The sequence below is a fragment of the Thamnophis elegans genome, chromosome 3 (assembly GCF_009769535.1).
Source record: "Thamnophis elegans isolate rThaEle1 chromosome 3, rThaEle1.pri, whole genome shotgun sequence".
Classification (NCBI taxonomy): Eukaryota; Metazoa; Chordata; class Lepidosauria; order Squamata; family Colubridae; genus Thamnophis; species Thamnophis elegans.
In genome coordinates, this window is record NC_045543.1 from 31,633,450 (window position 1) to 31,644,184 (window position 10,735).

The window sequence follows — 10,735 nt, forward strand, 5'->3', positions numbered from 1 at the left end:
GAAAACCTAAGTGGAAAATATAATAATGATGATGATGATGATGATGATGATGATGATGATAATAATAATAATAATAATAATAATAATAATAATAATAATAGAGAAGCGAGCTGAAAATTGGAAAAACAAAGCTATGCATAGCCAATACTTAAAAAATATTGAAGGCAAAGCTGACCAAAAGCTAACTTGGAACTGGTTAAGATCAAGAGCACTGAAAAAAGAAACAGAAGGCTTTATTTTGGCAGCTCAAGAACAAGCCTTAGCCACAAACTACATGAAGGCAAAAATTCAACATGTTACCACCAACAGCAAATGTCGTCTCTGCAATGAGAAAGACGAGACAATTGACCACTTGATCAGTGGGTGCAGCAAAATTTCACAAACTGACTACCTACAACACCATGACCGCATTGCTAAGATCATTCACTGGAAATTGTGCCAAAAGTTTGGACTTGAGTACAGCAAAAACCACTGGGAACATAAGGTTCAGAAGGTTTTAGAGAATGAGAAAGTCAAGATGTTGTGGGATTTCAGAATCCAGACTGACAGGCACTTGGCCCACCACACACCTGACATAACAATAGCTGAAAAGAAAAAAGTATGGTTCATTGACATTGCAACACCTGGAGATGCACGAATTGAAGATAAACTGCAAGAAAAAATCACAAAGTACTGGGACTTGCAAATTGAAGTTGAGCGACTGTGGAAAAAGAAATTGTTTGTTGTCCCGATTGTAATTTGACCCCTTGGAGCAATACCCAAAGGGCTACCTCGCTATTTGGAAATTTTAAATTTATCAGACTTGAACATTCTGATTCTACAGAAAACCACCCTACTTGGAACAGCTTATATCCTCCGACGTTACCTTAACAGTTCCTAGGTCCTTGGTTAGGACTCGAGCTGTTGAGCTACCAACCAGCCCCAAAGGCTGTGAATCTCACCAAAGATTAACCACAAATAATAAATGCACTGTTTCATTCATTAGTCTGAAAAGGAGACAAGGATGTATCTTAGTCCACAATTCTTCAAATTTTCTTTATAACTCTGGCATAGTCTACATGTTGTATTTGTCAAAAAAAAAAGTGACTTTTTAAGTCATAAAAAATGTAGTCCAGTCATGTCTGACTCTAGGAAGCGGTGCTCATCTCTGTTTCTTAGCCAAGGGAGCCAGTGTTATCTGAAGATACTTCCATGGTCATGTGGCCAGCATAACTATATGCCGAGGCACATGGAATGCTGTTATCTTCTCACTATTTATCTACTCACATTTGCATGCTTTTAAACTGCTAGGTGGCAGGAGCTGGGGCAAGTATGGGAAGCTAATTCCGTCATGTGGTACTTGGATCTCGAACTCCTACCTTCCGGCTGACAAGTCCAACATCTTAATCACACCAAATAAACCTGCAGACAGCAAACAGTTGAAATATCCAATAGTGAAAATTATTTCTAACATATCAGAGGACAGTATAGATTTATATTTGAATAAAAGTAGGTTTTATTTGGGAATCTGGCTGTTTTTGCAGATCTTTAAATAAAAACAAATACAGTGAATATAAGTTTGATGATAGAGGGAGAGTTTTCAAGTAAAAGGGAGATACACCTTTGGGGAATTAATGAAATAATACCCTTCAGTATCAAATAAGGGATGAGAAGTTTTGCCTGACATTCAACATTTTCATAGTAATACTGTGTACCAGGGTATCCTGAGTGGCTTGGTGGCCTAATGAAGATGGTCACCTCCCACTTAGAAGGTTGCGAGTTCAATTCTAGGTAGTGGCAGATGTTTCTCTCCTAGGGCACAAAGAAAAAAATCTGCTGCGAACTGCGCATGGCATCAGGAAGAGCACCTGGCCTGTAAATGCTCAGCTCCACCTCATATTAAGGGATTACTGGGTCATAAAAAGGGAGGTGGTTTTTTTTTTTTTTTTTTACTGTAGTTCAGGGTCAGATATAGCATTTGAGTGGCATGTTAAAAGATTTACTTCACTCTAACTATAATTAATCTAAGCCAGTTAATAAGTATGTTTTATGTATGTATGTATGTATGTATGTATGTATGTATGTATGTATGTATGTAGTGGCCCAGCAGGAGCCGTTGGAGCTGCCACCAGACTCTGACAGCGAGGGGCCCTGAGTCGGCTCTGGAGGATGTGGAGGACGCTGGACAGGGTTCCGACTCCGAGCAGGGCGCAGAGAGGCTGGTTGGCCACCAGGAGGCTCCTGAGCCTTAGACCAGTGGGGAGGAGACAAGGGAGTGTGATCCTGATGTCATGCATTGGAGCAGTGGGGAGGAACCAAGGGAGTTGTTCCTGGATGCTCGGCACCAACGAGCTGATAGGCGGAAGGAACAGTTGCGCAGTTACAGAAGATAATTGCACTCAGCTGGTGGTCATTAGGCTCCTCTCAAGACTATAAAAGGAATGAGTGTGTACACGTCCTTTTGCAGGAGTCAACGTTTGCACTAAAGTGGGAGGACTTTTGGGGCTAGCTTGGCAGGCTGGATTGCTGCCAAGGTTAGTCCGTGCTGGATTGCTGCCACCGCCTTGTCTGTGCTGGATTGCTGCCAATGCCTGGACTGTGCTGGATTGCTGCCAAGGGCCTGTCTGTCTGTTAATAAAGTCCTTGAAGTATCTTTGTCTCGGCATGCTTTGGTGTATATGCTACGTTCTGAAGTCTCGAGAAAGACTTTCAATCAATGGGGAAAAAATGAAGCCATTGAAGCTGGCGCGAGTGCAGGCTCGAGGAAGCTGGGGAAGCTTCCTATTGGTTAACAGTTTGACAGCCGCATATAAAAGGCTGTCAGTTAAGTTCGTTACTTTGTTCGTTGTCAGCTACATTAATAAATGGTTAGCATTACATTGTCTCCAGCAGTTTCTTGAGAATACTTTCCAGTATACATACATACATATATACATACATATATATTATAATCCATTAAAAGTTACACTCTTTCATGGATTACTGCCTTATCATGGCAAAGAGGCTTGTACAGCTCAAAGAAGATATGAGTTAAGCTGTGCAAGGCTATTCAAGATGGACAGGTCGTAATGGAGAGTTCTAACAAAATGTGGTCCACTAGAGAAAGAAATGGTAACCCTCTCATAGTATCCTTGCCAAGAAAACCCCATGGACAGTACCATCAGAACTGCTTCAGAACTTGGAATGTAAGAACTATGATTCAAAGTAAACTGGATGTGGTTAAATCTGAGATGGGAAGATTGAACATCAACATCTTGAGAATCAGTGAACTAAAGTGGACAGGAATAAATGAAGTTAATTCTAATGACCTTTATATCTACTACTGTGGGCAAGAATCTCTTAGAAGAAATGGAGTAGCCCTCATAGTCAACAAAACAGTGAGAAAAGCAGTACTGGGGTACACTCTCAAAAATGACAGAATGTTCTTGGTTCAAATCCAAGGCAAACCATTCAACATCACAGTAATCCAAGTCAGCGGGAAAGTAGATGAGAAATTTCCTGGCAGTATCAGCATTCTTATGGTGGAACAAACTGTTTAATGAAGTGGTATGTTCCCCTCACTGGAGATTTTCATACTGAAAACCCAAAATTCCAAAATTCCCAAGCTACTGTCATTCACCAACTGAAGTTGGCCTAGATAACTTCCGAATTCTCTCCCATTCTGTGATTCTAATCATAATATCCAACATAATATCCAACACTTCTCATGACTGATGGACTATAAACCTTCAGTGCAGATTAACATGATAGTCATTCTTAAAAAATGTCCTAGCAGAACATGCAGTTTATCAGAATCCAAACATAGACTGTTTTGAATCAAAAGACCCATGTAGGAAAATTGGTCTGCCTGCAAAATATTTCCATGATTTGTGTCCCTACTTGGCCACTCAAAGAAGAGGAAAATCACATAAACTAGTTTTCAGATGTTTCATTCGTATTTATTTTTTCTATAGGTTGCCTATTCTTGCTTCAAATCATAAGCAAATATTTTAGGCACAAGGGGTGAATAAGCAGATGTTGAAATGAGATAGATAGTTGTAACTCTTGACTTCCCATCTCCATCAAGCATCTAACTTGAAGTCTTGCTACTCCTAACTTCTGTACATGGCGCAGAGGGAACTGGGGTTCTACATGTTCTTCTTAATGCTACACACAGCATTAAAACTAATATTTAAATGGAAACACAGCAAAACGCTTAGAAATTTATAAGTATTTCTACCAACAAAATACTGAAGTGAAATGAAGTTGGGCTGAAAAAAGAGATCCAGATTTAGAAATCTGAAGGCTTCCTGAAAGAGTCTTTTAGATTAGCTAGAGAGATAATCTGTTATGTGGAAACAAACAGCTGTCTGAGGAATTCTTAGCTATCAGAAAAAAGCTGCTAATGGCTAGTGCTTAGATTACTATTATCAGGATATTTTATTGCCAATGGAGCAAGAGGCAAATACGTATTTATAACATTTATTATGATTACTGGTCCCTAAACATTATTGGAAAGGGCCATTTGCTTGAATAGTATAACAGACAATTCAGACCTAGGTTTTTGTGCCATTAACTTCTTGTATTGCATTAAATTTAAGTTAGTAGATTTATTTATTTACTTACTTATTACTGATTAATTCTACTTTCCTGATTTCTTAATTCTTGCTTAGAATCCTGATTAAGTAATTATACTGTAAGGTTATATTAACAAAATCTTACAAGTCCGGTAGTACATTCTCCCCTGTAGACTTTACAGCCCAAGAAGATTGAAAGGGTAAGCCCAAAAATTCACTAAAACTTCCTTGGCAAAATATTTTGCTTTTCCTCTTTCCTGGGGATTCAGAATATAGAAATGTGTACTTCAGTTCTAGAAATGCACCACTGTTCGCTGCTGCTGGTGAGCCGAGAGACGATATCCCACAAATAAATTCAGGCGACTTGCTTTGAGAAAATTAATTCTTCCTGTTCCCATCTCCCCCACTGCATTTTTAAGTCGCTATGAAGGAAGTTCTGTCTCCTCAAACTAAAATGTTTGCGTTGGGTTAACAAAGGTACGGGCGGTGAACTGGAAACCATTAAGCATAAGGAAGCAACTAAGAAGCCTGGTTCGGATGCCAAGTATTTAGGGACAAAAAGGAGACGAGTGTCCCGCCGTTCCATTATTATAACTCGAAAGGGGATTTCACACATTTGTGTGTGTGCGGGCGTGCACACACACAACCGAGAGAGGGGCTAACCGATCTGCCCGGACGCCTGGGAGGATCAGCGGCTGTTTGGGGAGGCAGAGCTCATGTCCGGAGCTCAAATGCCGGAACCAGGTCCCTCCCCCAAACTTTCCCCCGTTTCTGCAAGCAACCCCCGCTTTTTCCAGCAGAAACCAACTGGCCGCGTGAAGGGCAGCTTTGTTCCTTCGCTGCACTTCAAACCAGGGTTTCCTCTCGCTCAAGCAACGCCTGGAAAACAACACCACCCCACTTCACACTATTCCTGCTGCCGGAGTCGCCCTCCTGCAGGCCGACATGAATGGAGGGCTCGCGGGGGCATCTCGAAGGTTTCCCCGCACTAGGAACCAATTTCTCTAGAAAACAAGTAGCAACAGGCGGGAGGCCTCTCGTGTCGCCCGGGAGATTGCTCAGTCCTAATCGCAGGGAGTTGGGGAGGGACGGCGCTATCTCTTTGTTTATGTTGCCCTTAGCAGCACTTGGGGTGTTTGGGGCGGATGGCGGCAGCAGCAGAAAGGGGTCCGGAATAATTTCTTCGCCACATCTGACACGCCTCTCTTAAGGACAAAAACTGGTCTGTGAAGCTTTAGCTGCGGGTTCGAGAGCTTGGCCAAAGGCAGCATGACGGAGCTGCACGAAGCGGTGGCTTTGGGTAAATGCGATTTAGTGGAAGAAATCCTCCAGAGGGAGCTCGCGGACCCAAATTGCAAAGATGCGGACTGGAGCGACCGGACGCCCCTCCACTGGGCGGCAGCAAACGGTAAGCAATCCCCCGGGGGATGCGCATGCGCCAGGAGGAAACAGGAGGGCAGCCGGTGTGTCCGAAGTAATGGCAGTATCAGTGGAGGCAAGATGCAAGCATTCGGGTTGCAGCCGTCATATTCCCAGCCCTGGTCGGAGCAAGCACGCAAGCCGCTCCGATCGGTTAACAATATATATATATATATTTCTCCGGTGTAACAGAAATCAAAAGCGGGTAAAGGTTAGCCAAAAGCAGAGGTCGAGACGGTCCGGAGCAACAGGCAAGGAGGCTGCCTCGCTTTTAGATTCTGGAATCAGTGGAGGGTTATTGACAGGGACTTTGGCTATCCCAGTTTAATAAAAGGGGGCGCCGGGCGATCCTTCCTTTGGTCTGCACCGGTAAAGAAACGATTTGAGGGGGAGGATGTATTATCCAACGTTGCAGGAGGCAGAAGAATGAGAGCAGGAACCCTATCTTCACTCCCATTCTCACTACTGACCTTTCATGACTTCTCCTTGGGATTAAAGTGAGGTGTCTTTGTGTGCCTTACAAATGCTTCCCCAAGCAGCAAGAAGTGCAGAGACTGTAATCCTATATTTGGGTATGAGAGGACATGGTCAGCAGCTAAACCTCCATAGAAGAAATGGCTGGATGGGGACCTCTGCTCCAAGTATGTCCCCCCCTCCCTGCCCATCTCCCAAATCCTCAATGGAAGCTTCCTTGGGATGCTGGCATTGGATTCTTGGTTTTGTCTGCTTTTTAAAAATTGTTCTTAGCCGCTCAGAATCATATTTTCGCTCTTAAAGTTTAAATATGATCTGAAAAAAATGCTATGCTTATCATACAATTTTGGGGATAATGCAGTGTAAAGGCGCCAAAAAGCAAGAATGCCTCTAATGGCAAGCACTATGATTTAAATGCAAAATGCACTGACTCGTTCATGGGACGAAGGCCCAACTTGCCCTTTACAAGGAATTGTTGGGACAAAACAGATGGCATTGATCTGTGGCATCCACCACATCTATGAATTTTTACACAGAGTCAGAAAGTATTTCCCCAATAGGTTTGTGCTTCTTCTAGTTGGCATATTAAACAGACTGGCAAGTAATGGTAGAGTAATGGTCTTGGCTATCAGCAGTTGAGTGTGGATATAAGGCAACTGGGTTTATAGGCATAATATTGAATGGAAGGCATTAGCCAGATATTAAAAATACAGATTCTGGGGGATGGAAGGCAGCCAATAGGGAATGTCACTATGCTATCTCCTCACACATGTTCCCCTACTAAGAATCTACATATTTTAGACACTCTTTAAATTCACAAAAAGAAAATACCCATCAAAAATAACCTAGATATATATTGGTAAATAATACCTCCATTATGTTGTTCAAGTGAAATATGTAGATTCTTAGTAGGGGAAAGTAAGGACTATCTCCTTACTTTCCCCTACTAAGAATCTACATATTTCATAGTGACATTCCCTATTGGCTGCCTTCCCTCCTCCAAGATTTAAAGTATTTAAATAAATTAGAATATGTGGACCATGAATCTCCAATATGTTGTGGTTATAAGGTAAATGCCAAGTGACACGAAACTTTATAACATGTAATTATGGTATATATAGACATTTTTAAAAATGAAGTATCTGATATCCAATTCAGGAAAATTTCAGCTAATGCCAAATGTGAGAAAGTTCTCCAACAAGACACAGTTCTCAGAAATTTTTTTTTTAAGTTTCCCAAAACAAGAGATTCCAGAGGCTGGTCTAAAAGAGCTACTTCTGTTTTAACGGGAAAGTTTTGTCCTTCCAATCTCCTGTTTGCATTTTCAACAGGCCACTCAAAGATAGTAAAGCTGCTTGTGGAACATGGTGCTCGCCTGGCTTTACGAACTGAGGCAGGTTGGACTCCAGTTCATTTTGCTGCAGAATCGGGGCAACTGGGTGTGTTGAGAACACTGCACTCCTTGCATGCACCAATGGATGCCCCAGATCTCTATGGAGATGTCCCAAGAAGAATTGCAGAAATCTATGGGCACAAAGCCTGCGTCAAATTCTTGGAAATGTAAGCAAAGGTATTGGCAAGAGAATTAAGGCAGCTGTCCTTGTAACTTTCCTAATTCTAGTTTGTGGTGAAGCAACATGGTGGGCAAATGAAATTATCAAAACAATTCAAATTGATGTTATCCCAATCAGTCAATATAAAAAAATCTGCTTTTTTTTTTTTAAAAAAGCCCAATCAAATCACATATTAAAGATTTTTCAAAATTGAAACCTTTCTAAATGATATTAAAAGAGAAGCCAGCCAAATCTACTGTAGGAGTAATATTTTAGAGCAACGGCATAAGATCCGCACCTCTCCTATTTTTTTACATTTACAGATCATATAGTTTGGGATGAAGGGATAATGAGCAGGGTTTCTGAGAATGATCTTAAATCAACTCAAAATGTTGGGGCTTTAAAGCCCAAGAACTTTCTGCACAGCAGCATTAATCTATTTAACTCGGCCGTTCTAAATTTTCAACCTTTTCCTCCCATTTTCACCACATTACACTTACCAAATCTCTAGTTAGTTGGATGTCCCTGCTTCTTTTCCCCCAATGCATGTTGGGAAAACAAACAATTAATTGTTTTTCCTTTGGGACCTGCTGTTTTCATTCAGAGTCTGAATTTTGATCACATGACCATGGGGATTCTATAACGGTTGCGTGAAAAAACGGTCATAAGTCACTTTTCTCAATGCCATTGTAACTTGGAAGAGTCACTAAATAAATGGTTGGAAGTAGAGGAGTACCTGTACACTTTTTTATGTCTTTCTCCCCAAAACAACCTCTTCCTCATGTTTGACACTTTCTTGTCTGATTCATCCTCTCTCATGTTCTATGAGGAACTCTCCACTGCTTTAAAATCCACAACGCTGTTCAAGAAGTAAAATATAATCTAGTTGGAATGAGAATAGTAATTGTACTAGAAAATCTTTATAGCAATAGCAGTTAGACTTATATACCGCTTCATAGGGCTTTCAGGCCTCTCTAAGCGGTTTACAGAGTCAGCATATTGCCCCCAACAACAATCTGGGTCCTCATTTTATCCACCTCAGAAGGATGGAAGGCTGAGTCAATCCTGAGCCGGTGAGATTTGAACAGCCGAACTGCAGAACTGCAGTCAGCTGAAGTAGCCTGCAGTGCTGCATTTAACCACTGCGCCACCTCGGCTCTATGAGTGAATTACCTCCCACTTTCTGTTTGCCTAAATAAGCATTCAGTGATGTTGCCTTCATTGGTGTTAAAACAATATTTTTCTGTAGCGTTGAACTGAATTGAAGGAATTTTCCCAGATTTTATTGCATTGGTGTCCTCTTGGTTTTGAGAAAGCAAAGTTAAAGCTATTTTGTTTTTAATTCATTTTAGAACTGAGGTCAAGAGGCTTATGGTCAACACGGATGTAATATCCCTCATTTATCAATTATCCTAAATTGTTTCCTATTTCCTTTTGATCTAGAGCTGAAATAGAATACAGGGCATATTGCCAGATGGCAAAATCAAAGGGAATTCAACTGGATGAGAAGGATGACGCTTGGGAGCTTAAGAAGGAAGAACTTTTGAAAAGCAAACCCTTCTCTCCAAAGAAACATTTGAAACACAAGATGCACAGAAAGGATGGTGTGCCTTCAAGAAAACAATAAAAAGAATGGTATATTCCAGATAAGCTAGACAAGAAGGTCTCAGCTACCTTAACTGTATAGACATTGCAACTCATTTCATTTATTATTTTTCTTACTTTGAACTAGTTAGTCACCATCTCAGTTTAAGAATTTTTTAAAAACATATATGAAAAATACTATTTTTATATGCGTTTTGCCTGGTAAACTACTTTTGCACACTTATACAATATATTCATATTTTTAAGATTTCCTCTAATAAAGTTTTGTGCTTTATGACTACAGTATGTATAGCTTTGCTGTAATATTCTGTTAATATTTTTATTAACATTAAGGTCAATATTAAAATATTTACTATTTTTATTTTATTAGTGTTTTTGGCTTTGGTTCAATTGGAAGATGCTGCCGCAATAGCCAAAGTGTGAAACAAGGTTGCACTATTTATCTTGCTTTTTAATGTATATAAAGAAACCTTACAGTTATATTCACTGTTAACAAATTGTCTGAAGATAAACATGAGAAAGATGCAGACAGTTGGAATATTGTGCATTAACAGGATGCTAGGTTAGGGTTTCAAACATTTTAAATTAGGGATATTACCTTAATATTATTTTATAACATATTCTCTGTTTTTTACATATTTTGCATATAAAATACCTTACAGTAAAGATAGCAAGGGCTGGGTTACAGCATGTTGGAAGTTAATACTTCAGAAGGACCATAAGGCCTGCTCTTTTGTCATCCTTTATGTTTAATACTTACAGCCTTGTAAGCAAGGTGCTTGGATAAGAAATAAGGGGCTATGATAATAGGGTAAAATTGAATTATGTTCTAAACGTTTGAAATATATAAAGAATTTAGGATTTTCTGTGTGGACAGCAATTAAGAAGATGGCTCTACACCAATGGAAAAAGCTAGCATGAAGGACATGTTCAAATGTTCTACAGATTTATCAATTTACTACAGTCACTGTGGAAAGCCTTGAGTGCTGTCAGTTTTGCACAGTAGAGTTCATGGGAAGGTAGAGAAGTTCTAAAGTACACATTAGAAGCTGGATCAAGAGCTTTCTATGTTTGATATAAATGCATGAAAGCGCTGACGGGGGTGGGTGGGTAGAGGCACCAATTTTATGAGGGAATGTCTTGTGAAAA

General features: G+C 40.4%; 1 protein-coding gene across 1 annotated transcript; it reads left to right on the forward strand.

Annotated features, from left to right (window-relative positions):
• Positions 1 to 5,209: 5,209 nt before the first annotated feature.
• ANKRD66 (ankyrin repeat domain 66) lies at positions 5,210 to 9,861 on the forward strand. Its single transcript, XM_032214665.1, has 3 exons — positions 5,210 to 5,943; positions 7,760 to 7,988; positions 9,425 to 9,861. The coding sequence occupies exons 1-3, from the start codon at positions 5,805 to 5,807 to the stop codon at positions 9,606 to 9,608; spliced, it is 552 nt and encodes a 183-aa protein (XP_032070556.1). The 5' UTR covers positions 5,210 to 5,804; the 3' UTR covers positions 9,609 to 9,861.
• Positions 9,862 to 10,735: the final 874 nt, after the last annotated feature.

Bases quoted from the DNA above. Each gene is read 5' to 3' on its own strand.
- ANKRD66 (XM_032214665.1), top strand. From the start codon at position 5,805: ATGACGGAGCTGCACGAAGCGGTGGCTTTGGGTAAATGCGATTTAGTG. The intron at 5,944-7,759 runs GTAAGCAATCCC...CATTTTCAACAG, and splicing joins CCACTGGGCGGCAGCAAACG to GCCACTCAAAGATAGTAAAG. The intron at 7,989-9,424 runs GTAAGCAAAGGT...CTTTTGATCTAG, and splicing joins TGCGTCAAATTCTTGGAAAT to AGCTGAAATAGAATACAGGG.